This window comes from Callorhinus ursinus, unplaced genomic scaffold (assembly GCF_003265705.2).
Source record: "Callorhinus ursinus isolate GAN/ISIS: 27379988/994484 unplaced genomic scaffold, GSC_fseal_2.0 scaffold49, whole genome shotgun sequence".
NCBI classification, from domain to species: Eukaryota; Metazoa; Chordata; class Mammalia; order Carnivora; family Otariidae; genus Callorhinus; species Callorhinus ursinus.
The window spans coordinates 7,630,504-7,650,102 of record NW_027397111.1 but is presented as its reverse complement, the minus strand read 5'-3'; the positions used below and the strand labels follow the sequence as shown (position 1 = coordinate 7,650,102).

Below are 19,599 nucleotides of genomic sequence, written 5' to 3'. Positions count from 1 at the left end.
TCTTTGAACATTTCAAACATCCTAACACACCGAATGGCAGACAGAAACATGAAAGTAAAATAATCACAGAGGCTAGAACTATGTTTAAATCTAATTTTAAAATATTAAAACCATAGATTTAATTTTTTCATTATCTCTATAAGTAATACTTATTTTGATACTCTTCTAGGGTTACAGTAATTTTAGTAGATCCCAAATTAAAATAATACCACTTCATACTGGCCAAGGTTGTAGGTTACTTATGTTTGGTTATTTATGTAGGTTGGAGTTATTTATAATTAATTCCTGGCTGGAGTGGGGGGGGTGGCACCTTCTAAGCTTGAGCTGCCAGACATCAAGCTGCCTTCACTTTCTTAAAAATTCTTTTTTAAAAAACTATTTTATTTATTTATTCATGAGAGACAGAGGGAGAGAGAGAGGGAGAGAAGCAGAGGGAGAAGCAGGCTCCCAAGGAGCAGGGAGCCTGATGCGGGACTCGATCCCAGGACCCTGGGATCATGACCTGAGCCGAAGGCAGACGCCCAACCATCTAAGCCACCCAGGCGCCCGCTGCCTTCACTTTCATAACAGCTTTATTGAGATAAAATTCACATACCATGCAATTGACCATGTAAAATATACAATTCAATGGTTTTTAGTATCTTCAGAGTTGTGCCACCATTACCACAATGTTAGAACATTTTCATCAAGGGGTGCCTGGTTGGCTCAGTTAGTAGAGCATGTGACTCTTGATCTCAGGATCATGAGTTCAAGCTCCACATTGGGCATGGAGCCTACTTAAAAAAGAAAGAAAGAAAGAAAAAGAATATTTTCATCGCTCCAATAAGAAACTGGTTAGCATTCACCCTCCATTTCCCCCGTCCTCCAAGGCCTGGGCAACCACCAAACCACTTTCTGTCTGTATGGCTTTGCTTACTCTGGACATTTCATACAAATGGAACCATACACTCACTGATAAGAGGAATTCTTAATCTCAGGAAACAAACTGAGGGTTGCTGGAGTGGTGGGGGTGTGGGAGGGATGGGGTGGCTGGGTGATAGACATTGGGGAGGGTATGTGCTATGGTGAGCGCTGTGAATTGTGCAAGACTGTTGAATCACAGATCTGTACTTCTGAAACAAATAATGCAATATATGTTAAGAAAAAAAAAAGAAGAAGATAGCAAGAGGGGAAGAATGAAGGGGAGTAAATCGGAGGGGGAGACGAACCATAAGAGACGATGGACTCTGAAAAACAAACTGAGGGTTCTAGAGGGGAGGGGAGTGGGGGGATGGGTTAGCCTGGTGATGGGTATTAAAGAGGGCACGTTCTGCATGGAGCACTGGGTTTTATGCACAAACAATGAATCATGGAACACTACATCAAAAACTAATGATGTAATGTATGGTGATTAACATAACAACAAACAAACAAATAAATAAATAAAATGGAATCATACACTATATAGAAGCTTGACTCCTTTAAATCATTAAACTTTACTCACTCCATCAGTGTTATTTGTCATGCCTAAACCTTTCATAGGGGGTTTCCTGAAATTATGTATTTTTAAAGTTTTACTTAGTATTATGTAATTGGTTGTATTGCCTTTTGTTATGTATTGACCCAGTTGTTTGGAATAACTGGAAATATAAACATGCCATATATTTATATTTTATACACAGAATATACATAATGGAAGAGACAAAATAGCCAAAAATATTGACATCTACTTTAAAAATTAATAAAAATGTTAACACATTTTATTATATGTATCCTCCTTTCATATTAGAGTTACTTTTTTTAAAGATTTATTTAAAAGATTAAATAACTGGAATATACATGGAATATATGGAAATATAATACGGAATAACTGGAAATATAAACATGCCATATATTTATATTTATAAATATGACTATTAGTCACTCACTCCCTTCTTTTCTTTCTCCATGTCTTCCTTCCTTCTCTCCTACCATCTAACCTTGACATACCATCTTTCTGTGTAATTATCATCATTTATATAAACTTTTCCAGGGGCGCCTGGGTGGCTCAGTTGGGTAAGGGACTGCCTTCAGCTCAGGTCATGATCCCAGGGTCCTGGGATCCAGTCCCACATTGGCTCCCTGCTCAGTGGGGAGCCTGCTTCTCCCTCTGCTGGTGTGCTCTCTCTCTCTGTCAAATAAATAAATAAAATCATTAAAAATATATATATACATATAAACTTTTCCATACATGCCGAATTATCTTATTACAATAACAAATCATGAAATATATATGAGTTGCTTTGTTATCAAGTTTGACTTGATTACAACACTCAGCTGTTCATTTATTTTATATTTATACCCAGATTCTTACAAAAAAAGGATTAAAATTGAAGTAGAACACAGGTCATTTATAAATAACCATGGTATAGATAATAACAGTTAACTAGAAAATTTTTCTTACAGTTGAGTACTAAGTTTATTTTGGACCAAAAAGAATGCAAACAAATTTACATCAAGGGCGCCTGGGTGGCTCAGTTGGTTAGGCGACTGCCTTCGGCTCAGGTCATGATCCTGGAGTCCCTGGATCGAGTCCCGCATCGGGCTCCCTGCTCCGCGGGGAGTCCGCTTCTCCCTCTGACCCTCCCCCCTCTCATGTGCTCTCTCTCTCTCTCTCTCTCTCTCTCATTCTCTCTGTCTCAAATAAATAAATAAAATCTTTAAAAAAAAAAAAATTTACATCAATCAAGAGACTTCTGAATGGTGAGAGGTGATTCAAATAAAGATTATAAAAGAGAAGAGGTTATAATTATACATTTGGTGAGAGGTTAAAAAAGGAAGTATATGGTATATTAAGGAAGTATATTTTTATGTCAGAACAAAAGGAATTTCCAGTTGGATAAAAATGGACAGTTTTTTTCTTTTAAAGATTTATTTATTTGAGAGAGAGAGTGTGCGAGCAAGTGCTCACAAGAGAGCGCACGTGTGGGGGGGGAGGGGCAGAGGGAATGGGAGAGAATCCCCAAGCAGACTCCCCACTGAGCGTGGAGCCCGCCATGGGCCTCCACTTAGGGTTCAATCCCATGACCCTGAGATCATGAGATCATGACCTGAGATGAAATCAAGAGTTGGACTCTTGGGTGCCTGGGTGGCTCAGTTGGTTAAGCGACTGCCTTCGGCTCAGGTCATGATCCTGGAGTCCCGGGATCGAGTCCCACATCGGGCTCTCTGCTCAGCAGGGAGTCTGCTTCTCCCTCTGACCCTCTTCCCTCTCGTGCTTTCTATCTCTCATTCTCTCTCTCTCTGAAATAAATAAATAAAATCTTTAAAAAAAAAAAAAGAGTTGGACTCTTAACCAAGTGAGCCACCCAGGTGCCCCCAAAATGGAAAGTTTTAATGCAAACTGATGGATTTTTTAAAAAGATTGTATTTATTTATTTGAGAGAGAGAGCACATCCCTGGTGGCATGGGGGGGGGGTGCCATGGGGAAGAAGGGGCAGAGGAAAAGGGAGAAGCAGACACCCTGCTGAGCAGGCTGGCTCCATCCCAGGACCCCAGGATCATGACCTGAGCAGAAGGCAGCAGCTTAAGCAATTGAGCCACCCAGGCACCCCCAAACTGATGGATTTAAAAAGAATAATCTTCAGGTCTGTCACCTGGAAACAACTTTAGTCACTACCAAAGTGATTTGTACACCCAACATCCGCATTTTGGATTCTGTTATGTTCCTTAAACAGAAACCAAAGCTTTTTTGAAGCATAGCCAATTCCATGTCTTGGAGCAGGGGGAAATCAGGAGGGGGTTGTAATGTCCAGGAAAAGGATGCTTCCAAAAATATTTGAAATCGTGCTAATTGGGTAAGGAAGCCAATATAAGAGGATTCCCACTGGCCACGTTGTGATTCTTTTGAGCATCAAAAAAGAACAATAATTATAGCTAGTAATTATATTTGTAAAAGTCCATGAGTCAAAGTGAAAAGTTTAAAACAAGTATTTAAAAAGTAACTAGGGGCACCTGGGTGGCTCAGTCGGTTAAGCGTCTGCCTTCAGCTCAGGTCATGATCCCAGAGTCCCGGGAATGAGTCCCAGGATCGAGTCCCGGGATTGAGCCCTGCATCGGGCTCCCTGCTGAGCGGGGAGTCTGCTTCTCCCTCTGCCCCTCACCTTGCTCATGCTCTCTCTCTAGTACTCTCTCTCTCAAATAAATAAAATTAAAAAAAATAAATCTTTAAAAAAGTAACTCTAATATGAAAGGAGGATACATATAATAAAATGTATTAACATTTTTTTAAAGATTTTATTTGTTTGAGAGAGAGAATGAGAGAGAGAGAGAGAGAGAGAGAGAGCATGAGAGGGGGGAGGGTCAGAGGGAGAAGCAGACTCCCTGCTGAGCAGGGAGCCCGATGCGGGACTCAATCCTGGGACTCCAGGATCATGACCTGAGCCGAAGGCAGTTGCTTAACCGACTGAGCCACCCAGGCGCCCAAAATGTATTAACATTTTTATTAATTTTTTAAAGTAGATGTCAATATTTTTGGCTGTTTTGTCTCTTCCATTATGTATATTCTGCGTATAAAATATAAATATGTATTTCTCTCTGTGTAATGAGGGAAGAGTGTATGCAGTGAACTGTGGGTAAGCCAAAAATTATGAAAAAAGCAGGAATTGTACTAAGAACAGGAAAAAAAATGATCAACCTCATGGTCACATAATTACCAGGTTTAAAAAAAAGGGTCTGATAATGTGTTACAAGATGGTGCTTTATTTTTTTAATTTTTTTTAAAGATTTTATTTATTTATTTGGGAGAGATATTTGAGAGAGAGAGAGAATGAGAGATAGAAAGCACGAGAAGGAAGAGGGTCAGAGGGAGAAGCAGACTCCCTGCTGAGCAGGGAGCCCGATGCGGGACTCGATCCCGGGACTCCAGGATCATGACCTGAGCCGAAGGCAGTCGCTTAACCAACTGAGCCACCCAGGCGCCCACAAGATGGTGCTTTAATGTCCTAAAGAAAGAAAGCTGACTCTGCAAACAATCCTTTGCTTCCCAGGAGGTAAAACCTTTGGATGACTCTATTAATATATTGAAAGTTAGATCATGGAGAGATGGGAAAGATTGGAAATGTGGGAAGGAGGAGGAGTGCCTCCTGAGCAGTTCGGGAATGGTAACTAAGTAGCATCCACATGGGGCCCTTTAAGTGACCAGCAGAAGGGACAGAGCTTCCTCCCAACAGTGAGTCTATGAGAGGAATGGCTACCTGCATGTTCATTGGTGGATTCCCAGCACCTGGTACCATCCCTGGTACAGAGAAGATGTTCAGTGCTTAGTTGTGGAAGGAAGAAAATAAGAAGGAAAGGAAGGAAGGCATGGAGGAAGAAAGAAAAGGAGTGAAGAATGGACAAAAAGATGTGGTTTGTTTGTTTTCTTTTTTGGGATATTGCTGGTTTTCTCCCTATCTTTACTGAGGTATAATTGACAAATAAAAATTGTATGTATTTAAGGTATATGACTTGATATTCTGATACACAAATAACTTAAAAAATAATTGCCAGGGGCACCTGGCTGATTCAGTCGGAAGAGCATGCAGTTGTTGATCTTGGGGTCATGGGTTCGAGCCCCATGTTGGGTATAGAGATTACGTAAATAAATTAATTTTAAAAATACACTTAAAAATAATTGCCACAATCAAGCTAATTAACATATACATCATTTCACCTTGCTACCTTTTTTTTTTTTGGTGTTGAGAACATTTAAGATCTACCCTTTCATCAAATTTATACTGTATTATAAACTATATTCACATTGCTATACATTTGATCTTCAGAACTTATTCATCTTGTAAAACTTTGTACCCTTTTTTTTTAAGATTTTACTTATTTGCCAGAGAGAGAGAGAAAGAGAGCACAAGCAGGGGGAGCAGCAGGCTCCCTGCTGAGCAAGGAGCCCGATGCGGGGCTCAATCCCAGGACTCTGGGATCACAACCTGAGCCAAAGGCAGTCGCTTAACCAACTGAGCCACCCAGGTGCCCCAAAACTTTGTACCCTTGACCAACGTCTCCCTATTTCCCCCTTCCCCAGTCCCTGGTAACCACCATTCTACTCTCTGCTTCTATGAGTTTGACTATATTAGATTCACATATAAGTGAGATCATGCAGTATTTGTCTTTTTGTGTCCGACTTAATTCAGTTAGTATAATGTCTTCCAGTTTCACCCATGTTGTCACAAATGTCAAGATTTCCTTCTTTGCAAAGTCTGAATAATATTCCATTATATATATATATATATGTGTGTGTACACACACATATATATATTTATTATAGATCACATTTTCTTTTTTTTAATATTTATTTATTTGACAGAGAGAGACATAACGAGAGCAGGAACACAAGCAGGGGGAGTGGGAGAGGGAGGAGCAGGCTTCCCGTCAAGCCGGGAGCCCGATGTGGGGCTCGATCCCAGGACCCTGGGATCATGACCTGAGCCGAAGTCAGACACCTAATGACTGAGCCACCCAGGCACCCCTATATCACATTTTCTTTATCTACTCACCTGTCAATGGACTTAAGGACTTTTGGGTTGTTTCCATATTGTGGTTTCTGTCAACAATGCTGCCAAGAATGTGGAACTGCAGATATCTCTCCAAGATACTGATTTCATTTTCTTTGGATGTATACTCAGAGTGAGATTGCTGGATTATAAGATCATTCTATTTTTAATTTTTTGAGGAAACTCCGAACTGTTTTTCATAATGGTTATGCCATTTGATGCCTCTCCCAGAAGGAGAATGGATGGACAGAGAGGTCCTCTTCTCTACTACTCTCTCCATCAGTTTCCTGTGTGGAGTCTGAGGGCCTTAATTGTTCTGTCCTTGCTGAGAGTCAATAAAAGGGAAGAAGAAAGAAGGATATTCAGCCTGAAACTGAACTACACCCAGGACACCACTGTTTGGCTTATCCTAGTTCCCAGAATTTCTAGGTATATATGACTGTCAGTTAGACGTTTCCAGCAGATTCAAACCATGAAGGCCCCCCATTAAAAATGGAGGGTAGTGGCTCTTGGGTGGCTCAGTTAGTTAAGTGTCTGACTCTTGATCTCAGCTCAGGTCTTGATCTCAGGGTCGTGAGTTCAAGCTCTGCATTGGGCTCCACGTCCAGCATGGAGACTACTTAAAAAATAAATGAAATGAAATGAAAAATAAAAATGGGGGGTGGGAAGGAGGGAACCACATGAGTGTCACTAAATTAGGACTTCAGAGCAACTTTATAGATGCTTTCAACTCTCTCCTCTACTTCTCTCCCCCAAGCTGAAGTAAATAGCCAGGGTGGCCACAACTGAAGTTTTCTTCACCATTCCCAAGTAGGCTGAAAGTTTATCCACTGGATATTAATTTACACTTAGAGATTAACACTTAAGGATGAAGGTTGAGAAGCATTGGTCATTCAAACCTAAATGTGGATCGCTTTAACTCAGATTGCTTTCTCACTCTCAGAAGAGGAGTTTTGATGGAGAGAGTGGAGGGGAAGGATCAAGAATTAACTCAAGAATGAGGGGCACTGTGAAGGGAGAGTGGCTCTGAGAGAAGTACTAGAGGCTAGGGAGACGCTGGACCGGACCTCTCTGGCTGCATTTTCTTAGCTGTTTTCAAGGACTCCTCTTGAAACCACCCCTTAAATTTTGGTGTTCCCTGGGCCCTAGACCCTTGTTTCATCTTCTACTTTTTCTAGCTGGTCTCCTCCACTCATCTACTTGTATGTGACATCTGGGCTGGATATTAATCCATAAGCCCTCAGGTCACCTTCTTGCCTTTGACCACAGGAACCACGTACAAATCAAGTACTTCTTCAGGCTCTGCCTCCTGCCCTTGGGTTTGGAGCTTTGGTTTGGTTGCTCTCCCTGATTTCTGCACCACTGCTTTTCTATTCCCCTCCTTTCTGTCTAGTCCTTTTCCCAGAAGTGAAATCTAGTAGATTTTACTACTCATTTGGAGGCTCTGTCTGGCTTTTGTATTCAGTTTCACCTAAAAAAAAAAAACCAGGGGTGCCTGGGTGGCTCGGTTGGTTAAGCGACTGCCTTCGGCTCAGGTCATGATCCCGGAGTCCTGGGATTGAGTCCCACATCGGGCTCCCTGCTCAGTGGGGAGCCTGCTTCTCCCTCTGACCTTCTCCCCTCTCATACTGTTTCTCTCTCTCTCTCAAATAAATAAATAAAATCTTAAAAAAAAAAAAAAACTCTCTCGGGTTGGGGCATCTGGGTGGCTCAGTCATTAAGCGTCTGCCTTCGGCTCACGTCATGATCCCAGGGTCCCGGGATTGAGCCCTGCATCGGGCTCCCTGCTCAGCAGGAAGCCTGCTTCTCCCTCTCCCTCTGCCCCTGCTCATGTTCCCTCTCTAGCTGTCTCTCTCTCTCTCTATGTCAAATAAATAAATAATAATAATAATAAAAAAACTCTCTCGGGTCATCTTTCTGACTGCAAAGACCAAGGTGTCTTAGCCTATGATTCTGAAACCAACTCTGATGTGTGGGTTTCTTCTCTACACCAAACAATTCTCCAACACCAGCTAGGGTCAATTCTGACATGATCTACCTGGAGATAGCATCTGATGCCACAGGTTAAGGGCTCAGTCCCACAAGTCAGATGCTAACCACCAGTTCAAGCATGGGTTATTACCAGTGCTTCTGACAGACTAGCTAGAAATCAGAGGTTCCTATACCTCTCTTCCTTGGGTCCAGTTGATTTGCCAGAGTGGCTCATAGAACTCAGGAAACCAGTTCACTTACTAGATTACTGGCATATTACAAAAGACTTTAAAGAATGTGAATGAACAGCCATATGAGGAGATACATAGGGTGAGGTCCCGCACACAGAAGCTGCTGTTTCTGCAGAGTTTGAGGCCTTGCACATGGGTGTGTTCTGGTTCACCAACCCAGAAACTCTTCAAACCTTGTCTTTTTGGGCTTCAGTGGAGGTTTTATTACATAGACATGAATGATTAAATCAGTGGCCATTGGTGATTGATTAAACCTCTAGCCCCTCTCCCCTCCCTTGGAGGTCAGAGCGGGACTGAAAGTTCCAACCTTCTAATGATATGGTTGGTTCCCCTGGCAAATAGCCCTCATCCTTAGGTGCTTTCCAAAAGTTCATGAACATAACAAAAGACAACTTAATAATTCTCATCACTTAGGAAATTCATGGGTTTCAGGAGTTCTGTGCCAGGGATTGGAAGAAGGCCAAATACAGCTGACCCTTGAACAACACAGGTTTGAACTGCATGGGTCCACTTATATGTGGATTTTTTTCGGAAGTGTAGGTACTATAAATGTATTTTCTCTTCCTTATGATTTTCTTAACATTTTCTTTTCTCTAGCTTACCTTATTGTAAGAATTCAGTAAATAATACATATGCAAACTCTATGTTGACTGTTTATGTTATCCGTAAAGCTTCCAGTCAACAGTAGGCCATCAGCAGTTAAGTTTTGAGGAAGTCAAAAATTATACTTGGATTTCCAGCTGTGAGGTGGTTGGTGCCCCTAATTCCCACATTGTTCAAGGGTCAACTATATATATTTCTTATCATAAATCACAATATCATGTAGCCAAAAATACTATTTTTTAAAAAATTTTATTTATTTATTTGAGAGAGAGAACATGAGCAGGGGGAGGAGGAGGGGCAGAGGGAGAGGGAGAAGCAGGCTCCCCACTGAGCAGGGAACCCTACTCAGCTTGATCCTGGGACTCCAGGGTCATGACCTGAGCCTAAGGCAGATGCTTAACCAACTGAGCCACCAGGTGCCTCTAGCCAAAATACCATTCTACATTCTTCTTTCGCCTTCATCTCCCACAAGCTTTTTTTTTTTTTTTTTTGGCTTTCAGACTTCTGCACATTCAGCTACCTCTTTCCCTTCCTTCTCCTCTCCAGCTGTCTGTAACCTTTTATTAATTTTCAAGACTCAATCTCCACCTTTGAGATGCCTACCCTTATCCTATCCTCAGTGGTTAATTGGGTAATGTTGACATTGATATTCTTTTTTTTTCTTTTTGGTGCAAAATGGTGATTTATTCAAGCACAGGGACAGGACCCGTGGGCAGAAAGAGCTGCTGCACAGGGGTTGTGAGGGGTGGCTGATTATATACTATGGGGTCGGGGGAGATAAGGAACAAGGGAGGTTTTCAAAAGAACTTTCACATGAAGAGGACCTACAAGATACCGGAGGCCTTGCCATTGTCAACGCAAGATTTTCATGCATTCAGTGGGTCAGTAGATCTGGCTTTGGTCTCAGTAGAAGATCATGAAATCAGGATATTCCATAGAACACTGGGCTTAGCCTAAACTCCAGCTACTTCTGTCGGAGAAGGCTTTAAGAATTAGCCCTGTCACACGGTTCTTATCATTAAAAGATCAAATTTTGGGGCGCCTGGGTGGCTCAGTTGTTAAGCGTCTGCCTTCGGCTCAGGTCATGATCCCGGGGTCCTGGGATCGAGCCCCGCATCAGGCTCCCTGCCCAGCGGGAAGCCTGCTTCTCCCTCTCCCATTCCCCCTGCCTGTGTTTCTGCTCTCGCTGTGTCTGTCACATAAACAAATAAAATCTTTAAAAAAATGAATAAAAGATCAAATTTTGCTGCTTTTGCACCTTGAGCAAACCAGCCAACCCTAAAGCCTCAGAGGTTTTTGTCCTTGTTGGCATCAGAACTCTATTATTATTCTCCTTCTTGTTCGTCACTATTGCCCCTCCCATTTGGATAGGCTTTAGTGATTATGGGTGCTTTCACAGATGGTATCTTATTTGTTCCTCACAATAACCCACCCCTGTGAGGCAGAGAGGGCTATTGTTTTTCCCAGTTGAGGGGACTGCAATTTCACCTGGCTCTGAGGATGTGGAGTGGGCCTGACTCCCTGGCGTGCTACTTAAATTCTGGGACCGATTTATGAAATTTCCCATGGAACCAGAAGCGTCCCTGTCCCCAGGAAAGCTGTGGTATGGCAGTAATGGAGATGCTATCAGCAGCCAAGCGGCCAGGGGCTGGACACCACTCCCACATCTGCAACTTCAGGCACAGCTGTTCAGCATTTTTGCTTCTTGCTGCCAGATTGTGCCACTGATTACGGGGTATTTCAGACCCTGCGGAAGATAAGAGCTCTACAGACCTCACTGACAGGCCTGGCGCTCCTCGCTTATTTGGCCTCAGATGCCAACCTCTCTAATTTCTTCTCACATCTCTGCTCTCGCCGTTCTTCATACTCCACACTGGCCTTCACTTGAGTTTCTTGACTAAACCATACTTTGTCTAAGGTTTTTTTTTGTCTGGAAGTTTCTTCTCTCACTTTTGCCCAGTTAGCTACAACTCATCCCTCAGAACTCAGCCTCACTGTCACTCCTCATTTGCAGCTTTCCCTGTTCCTGAGAGAGCAGCATATTCACCTGTACACACTCAGAGAAACCCATACTTTTGCTTTGTAGCACTTAGCAGAAAAACACAGGGTGGTCTGGAATGCCGTCCAAGGGGAGGGAATACCATTTGTTTGTAACACTTAGAAGCCACAAGTACTAGCCATAATTAAGCTAGTCCTGAATAAAAGAGCGAAGTCTATCCAATCAAAACTACTTGAAAACTTTTCAAATCCTTTATCTATACCTTTCCAACCCTACGGAGCTCTGTAGTCAGTGTTCCACAAGACCTGTTAGAAACCCCCTTTTCCCACCCAATGCCTTCACATACTAAAGCTGCTTTCCCTTTCTTCTCAACAACTGTCCCCGCCGCCCCCGGCCAATTTTTGCACTGTGGTCTTCTTTCCCTCTTCCTTTCTTCCTAATTCACCATGACAAAAAACAGCCTAAGAACTAGTCTGGGAAGGTAGGTCTCTTCTGGAAGGGAGGGGAGGGGAAGAATGAGTAGGCCAGACCAGAATCTTCTTGGGTGGGTAGGGGAAGGAAACATTATCTTGGGAACATTATCTTCTCACTGTTGTTCAGTTATCTAATGCTACATAACAAACCACTCAAAACTTAGTGGCATGAAACAACTACCATTTCATTATGCTCATGATTCAGTGGGTCAGAAGTTTGGGAAGGACACAGAAGGGATGGTTTGTCTTTGCTTCCCAATGTCTGGGGTCTCAACTGAGTTGGCTCAAAGATAACTGGAGAGGGCGCCTGGGTGGCTCAGTTGGTTAAGCGACTGCCTTCGGCTCAGGTCATGATCCTGGAGTCCCTGGATCGGGTCCGCATCGGGCTCCCTGCTCAGCGGGGAGTCTGCTTCGCCCTCTGACCCTTCCCCCTCTCATGTCCTCTCTCTATTTCAAATAAATAAATAAAATCTTTTAAAAAAAGTGGCTGGAGATGGTAGGGACAGCTTGACTGGGGTCATAAGTCTGGGATTTGAGTTCTTTTCCATGCAGTGTCTGCTGGGACTAGAATGTCTAAGATGGTTCCTTCATTTATATATCTAATGTCTAGGCTGTAGGTTTGAAACTGGGATGTGGCCAGCATTGTTTTCTCTCTTCATAGGGCTTTTCCATGTGACCTCAGCTCCTCACAGCGTGGCACCAAGTTTCCAAGAGGGAGCATTCCAAGAGTAAGAATTCCAAGAAATCCAGGTGAAAGCTGAAAGACTTTTTGTGATCTGGTTCAGGAGTCCCAAGCTGTTACTTCTGCCACATTCAAACAAGTCAAACAAGCCACTCAGTCCAGCTCATATCCAAGGGGAGGGGAATTAGATTTACCTCTTAATATTTAGATCAGTGTGGATCCATAGAGAGGAACAGAGTTAATTGCTGCCATCTTGGAGACCATCTACCATAGTCCTTACCTCATTCCAGCCACCACAATTCATGTCCCCTTTCATGGAATTGCCTTGAAGTCTAGGATTTCATCAAAGTCAGGTCCAGGTACATGAGGCTCCTTGATTGGAGCTCCTCTTCATCTGAGGAACTGTGAATTAAAGAGACAAGTTATGTGTCCCATCCCTGCCACTGAAAGATATGAGACGACATCATTCTGCTTTAAAATTTGTTTGGATTATGAGAATTGATATTGTGGGAGAAATGGGAATTTGGAAGTTCAGAATGTCCCAGTCATGTGATTTTATATATATATGTATATATATATATAACAGCTTTGAAATACCTGTTTGGATGCTAACAGATACTGAGAGAACCGTCTAGTAGTTAAGCTGAACCCTGAGAATTAGGAGGGTTTCTTTTTTTGTTACTGCCCAGGGAAAGCTGAGTTGGCATTCAGAAATTAAAGGCTGAATCATGTGTTTTTGCTGACTGGCAGATTTGGACTGGAGTTGGGGAAGATAAATGAGAGAAATGATACTGGCATGTCAAGATAAGTCCTGACAAATGGTGATAAAGTAGGGTAGGACCTCAAGGGCCCTCAGAGTGAGGGACGAGCAGTTCTTCTGCTTCTGCCCCTTCCCTTCACTTAGGCTATTCTTTTCCTCTGGCCCACCAAGTTCCCTTTGGTCTCCAGCTCATTGAGCAGTTCCTTCCTTTTCTGCTTTTTCCCAATCCCCCTTCCTTATGATGATCTTTTCCTTTTTTATAAGGTACATTTGTGTGTCTTTAGGAACGTAAAAGAGGAAAGCAAAACCAAACTTGATCTGAGAATGATCTCCTTTTCAAAACTCTTGGTATTTGTTCTTCTCTCCATATCGTCCAGATTTAGTCTTGGATTGGAGAGGCAAGGCACTAACTGTGCCTGGTGACTTTATCAGATTGGAGTCAGCCAGCAATCCTTATTATCCTATGATGTGAACACTAGAAGAACCTTTCCAGAACATCTGGTGCAACATGTTCATTTGTATGTGGAGAATTTGAAGCCCAAAGAGCTCAGGTGACCACTGTTAAGAGATATTAATTAAACATCCACGATGAAGAGGACGCTTTTACAGGTTTGGATGTGTTCTTCTAAATGGTCCACCCATTCTGACTAGTAAAATAGGTGGAGTGATTTGCTGTGACTCTCTCATAACTCCTATTGTGTAAGCACAGAAATACCAGGAACGGCACAAGAACCGGAGTCAAACCCCGCCTAAGTTGTGAACTGACCCTCAACAGCTGAGGGTTGGGAAGAAAACGTTGCCTGACTCTGTGGCTTCTAAACCAACCTTAAACCTCGTCTCTGTGCCCCCACACCCACGACATAGTAGGCATCAAGAAACGTCTGAAAAAGTAATATGAACCTTCCCTCAAAAGCCCTTCCCTGCCTCCCCTCCCCCTCCACATCCTCTTGGGCTAGGAACTGCGTTAGCATTGGAGCCCCTGCTCGGGGACTTTTCCGGCTCTTGTTAGTTCTCCTCGAGACAGTGGTGCGTCCTCGGGACAGATGTGGGGCTCCTTTTTTTTCACGGCGGGGCGCGGGCTGGAGGCTGCTCACCCCGACTCTCATATTTTTCCTCGGAATGGGGTCTTGTTTGGTGGCACGCAAGCACCAAAGGTGGCCCGAAGCGGTCTGGGGAACACGAGGGACCTGCGGGGTAGTGCTCAGCATCCAAGCCGGGAGGGAAGGCTCGCGGGGGGTGGGAAGCCCCGTCCACTCCTGAGTCCACCCGCGCTCCCACGCCAGCGCGCCCGGCTCCGGGCTGGAGCCCCGAGGGTGGGGCCTGGAGGGGGCGGGGCCTGCCACGGTCAGGTGACTGGAGGGCGGGCGGCCGTGGCGACGGTGGCGGAGGGGCGTCAGACTCGCCTTAGGGTCGGCGAGGCGGGCTGGCAGTTTGGGTAATCACGCCGCGGTCATGGGGGGCTTGAAGGACGAGCTGCTCAAGGCCATCTGGCACGCCTTCACCGCACTCGACCTGGACCACAGCGGCAAGGTCTCTAACCCCCAGCTCAGGGGGGGCCCCCCCCCCCCCCCGCGTCCCCAACCCCGACCCTCCCCGGCGCGCGCACCACCCCCCCCGGGGGGTAGAAGCCGGCCCGGGCGGGCGGCTACCCCAGGGAGGGGTGAGTAGGAATGCGGCGGGACGGCCTGTTCTGCGCAGAGGGGCTAGTGACGGGGATTTGGCGGTTCTGCCTCCCTCTTGCCTTCGGGCCGTGCCCTCGGGCGGGTAGTTAGCCCCCTCAGGGCTCCCCGTGAGCGGTTGGAGGGGGTTAGGCGGGGATGGGGTCTGAGGGGAGAGGCGGGCTCCTGTCGGCGAGGTGGGGGGGCGCCCATAAAGTCTCAGACTCGGAGAGAGCGATGGGACGCTCCCTTAGACAGAATACCCAGATAACCGCTCTACTCTGGAAGAGGAAGGGACTTACCCAAGGTCACTGGGCAGAACCTTCTGGAGAGCGCACGCTCCACACCCGGGCCGCCCTCAAAACGGCCAGCTGCACCCGAGGCAGTCTGGCTGTTCAGAGGAGCGAGAAGTGCCCAGAACCTGGTCTCCAGCGGCTTCCTCCTTTGGGGGCTTTGGTGATGGGAGACGCTTTCTGACTTGTGAGAAAGACCTCCCCGCCTAGGGGCTTTAGGTCAGTCATGCGTGTGCTGCGTCCCGCAGGGACCTTAGTTCCGGGTGAGGAGCCCTGATCTTTCTGGCAGAGTCTATATTGTGACTGCTAAAGGCCCCGTCATTGAGAGTATAGGGTATAAATAAAGGAATGCTTGTAAATTGAGTAACCCCAAGCAGGGAAAGTGGCATTTAGCCCGGAGAAATTGGCAGGTTCTTGAAAGTATAAAATATAGAAACAGACAAGAGCCGTTCACAGGCATTTCTTAACATCCACATTTTGGATCTGAATGTCTGGTTTTCTTAGCTTTTTTCTGGGAATGAATTTCTGAAGATTGGATTTGCTTTGTTTATTTTGTGCAGTAATCAGGAGGTTTTTATGAGTAGTGGTTTTTATGCCAGTAGGATTTAGCATTTGTTCTCCTTTCATTTTCCTTTCACACTCCTCTCTTCTTCTCATTCATAAAATCATAGTCTGGAAGGGTTCACAGAGATCATTCTCTTAATCTTTATTTTACTTTTAAATTACAGTAAAATTGACTTTTTTTGTTGTAGAGTTCCATGAGTTTTAACAAATGTACAAATTTATATAACTACCCAAATCAGGTTTCCATCCATTCTGTCATCCCAGGAAGCTTCATATTGCCCTTGCACCTCCAGCTGGGGTCAACCAGTGGTCTGCTGTGTTCTTTTTTTTTTTTTTTTTAAACTTTTTTTTAAAGATTTTATTTATTTATTTGAGAGAGAGAATGAGAGAGAGAGAGAACATGAGAGGGGGGAGGGTCAGAGGGAGAAGCAGACTCCCCGCAGAGCAGGGAGCCCGATGCGGGGCTCGATCCCAGGACCCTGAGATCATGACCTGAGCCGAAGGCAGATGCCTAACCATCTGAGCCACCCAGGCGCCCCTGCTGTGTTCTTAATTGCTATAGTTTTGTCTTTTCCACCGTGTCATGTAAAAGAAGTCATTTGGTATGTAACCTTTTGACACTGGCTTCTTTTACTCAGGGTAATGCCTTAGAGATTCATCCATGTTATTGTGAGTATGTATTAATAATTCTTTTTTATTAAGTAATCCATTGTATGATTTGTATGTATCCCATGTAATGGGATTAACTGAAGTTAATCTATTCACCCTTGAACATTTGTGTTATTTCCCCTTTTTGGTGATTATGAATAGAGCTGTGTTTTACTTTTTACTTTTTTTTTTTCTTTTTTAAAGATTTTATTTATTTGAGAGTGAGAGAGAGTGCGCACAAGCAGGGGGGAGCGGCAGGCAGAGGGAGAAGCAGGCTCCCTGCTGAGCAAGGAGCCCAATGTGAGACTTGATCTCAGGACCCCAGGATCTTGACCTGAGCTGAAGGCAGATGCTTAACCAACAGAGCCACCCAGGCACCCTTACTGTTTTGACTTTTAATTTACCTACACCACTATATTTAAAGTGGATTTCTTGTAGATAGCATGTAGTTGGGGCTTGTTCTTTAATCCATTCTGACAATCTCTGTTTTTAATTGTTGTGTTTAGACCATTGACATTTAATGTAATTATTGATATGGTTAGATTTAAGGTTACTAATTTTACTGTTTGGTTTCTGTTTTCCAATTTTTTGTTCCACTGTTTCTCCTTTCCTTCCTTCTTTTAGATTATTTGAATATACTTTAGTATTTCATTTTAATACTGAGTTCTTTTTTTTTTTAAGATTTTCATTTATTTGACACAGAGAGAGGGAGAGAGAGTGAGCATAAGCAGGAGGAGCTGCAGGGAGAGGGAGACGCAGGCTCCCCGCTGAGCAGGGATCCCGATCTGGGGCTTTGATCCTAGGACCCCGGGACCATGACCTGAGCAGAAGGCAGATGCTTAACTGACTGAGCCACCCAGGCGCCTCAATAATGAGTTTTTTTACTATATTTCTTTGTATAGTTTTCTTAATGACTGCTCTAGAGATTATAATACATACCTAACTTTTCAGTTTACTTAGAGTTAATATTTTACCACTTTAAGAGGAATGTGGAAACCTTATCACCATTTAAGTCCTTTTTTTAAAGATTTTATTTATTTATTTGACAGAGAGAGACACAGCGAGAGCAGGAACACAAGCAGGGGGAGTGGGAGAGGGAGAAGCAGGTCTCCCGCTGAGCGGGGAGCCTGATGTGGGACTCGATCCCAGAACCCTGGGATCATGACCTGAGCCGAAGGCAGATGCTTAACGACTGAGCCACCCAGGCGCCCACCATTTAAGTCCTTTTAACCTCTGCTTTATAATTGTCATATTTATTAATTTACACACATTGAAAACCTTATCAGACAATGTTAAAATTTTTTTGCTTTCAACCACCATTTTTATTTTAAAGATCTCTTAATAGTTTTTTCTCCCCAGATAACTCTTTAATTTTTTAGAAAAAGATTTTATTTATTTGAGAGAGAGAGAGAGTGCACACAAGCAGGGGGAGTGGCAGGCAGAGGGAAAAGGAAAAGCAGGCTCCCCACTGAGCAGGGAGCCCAAAGTGGGGCTCAGTCCCAGGACCTTGGGATCATGACCTGAGCCTGAGCCACCCAGGTGCCCCGATAACTCTTTAATTTTATAGATAAGGTGGATTAAGCTTATGAGGTGTTTGGTGGCTTGCCCAGACTCCCAGTTGTAAGTAGTAGCTAAATCTATACCAAGATTTTCCAACTTTTGAGCCAATGTTTCTTAATTTTTTTCTCATTTAGTTGATGACATAAATGAGATGTTTCTTTTTTTCTTAAAGATTTTATTTATTTATTTATTTATTTATTTGTTTGTTTGTTTGTTTATTTATTTATTTATTTAAGAGAGAGAGACAGCATGATAGGGGAGAGGGTCAGAGGGAGAAGCAGGCTCCCTGCTGAGCAGGGAGCCCGATGGGCTCGATCCCAGGACTCTAGGATCATGACCCAAGCCGAAGGCAGTCGCTTAACCAACTGAGCCACCCAGGCGCCCGACATAAATGAGATGTTTCTATTACTTTTGTTGCACTCCATTCAAAATTTTCCTTGTGGCTGCTTGTAGAAAAAGAGGATTCTTGACTGAAAGGCTTGGCAAGAAATATTAAATCCCAGTACATACCTTCACCCACAAGATGTTGATAATGCAACTATGCAGTTGTATTTTGTCTGTCCCTTGTCTACTTAACCGAGAGACTTTGGGATTGATTTAGTTCTGTTCATCTTACCAGTCTTCCTGGAATGGAAAATATTAAGAAAAAAATTTCTATTTAGATCTCCCCTTTTTGTTTTGACTCTGAAGTTTGATGTCCACTGATTTATTGTCTAGGAGTAGAGTTTTTGCCTTAATTTGTTCATTCATTCATTTGTTCGTACTATAACCTTTTGTTTGTCTATTCTGTGTAAGGTACCATGTTAATTTCATAACAAAATTAGTATTTTTATGCTCTTTTTTCTTTCTCTTTTAAAAATCTATTTATTTTTTATTAACATATAATATGTTATTTGTTGGGGCGTCTGGGTGGCTCAGTCGTTAAGCGTGTCTGCCTTTGGCTCAGGTCATGATCCCAGGGTCCTGGGATCGAGCCCCGCATTAGGCTCCCTGCTCCACGGGAAGCCTGCTTCTCCCACTAGCTCTTCACCTCCCGCACCACTTGTGCTCTCTCTCTCTTTCTCAAATAAAAATCTTTAAAAAAATAAATAAAATTTGGGGCGCCTGGGTGGCTCAGTCGTTAAGCATCTGCCTTCAGCTCAGGTCATGATCCCAGGGTCCTAGGATCGAGCCCCGCATCAGGCTCCCTGCTCAGCAGGAAGCCTGCTTCTCCCTCTCCCACTCGCCCTGCTTGTGTTCCCTCTCTCATTGTGTCTCTCTCTGTCAAATAAATAAGATGTTTAAAAATAAATAAATAAATAAAATTTAAGAATAAAATAAAATAATAATTCAGTTTAATGTTCCTCTGTATCCAGCCTGAAAAACAGAGTAACACCAAATCAGTACGACAATTTAAAAAAAACCAGTTGCCTTCTAACAATCCCATTGTTAAACTAATACAGCTGATAACTTCTAGGGCAGTACAAAGGCTGAGTGTGGTTGGGGGTAAAGACTTGTACAACCGCAGTTCAGGTGGGGAGCCAGAAACGCAAGTGGAGCCAAAGAAAGGTCCCCTGCAGAGGGTGCACAAAATGCAAGGAAGAAGCCTGGGAGATCACAGGGAATGCGGAAGGAAGAGGGAGAAAGAATCAAGG

The 19,599-nt window shown here is 43.7% G+C and overlaps 1 protein-coding gene across 1 annotated transcript in view; it reads left to right on the top strand.

Annotated features, from left to right (window-relative positions):
* Positions 1 to 14,624: 14,624 nt before the first annotated feature.
* SWAP70 (switching B cell complex subunit SWAP70) overlaps positions 14,625 to 19,599 on the top strand; it is a 77,450-nt gene continuing 72,475 nt past the window's right edge. The window contains exon 1 of the mRNA XM_073882925.1: positions 14,625 to 14,791. Coding sequence (XP_073739026.1) covers positions 14,695 to 14,791 — 97 coding nt within the window. The 5' untranslated portion in view covers positions 14,625 to 14,694. The remainder of the gene's footprint in view (positions 14,792 to 19,599) is intronic.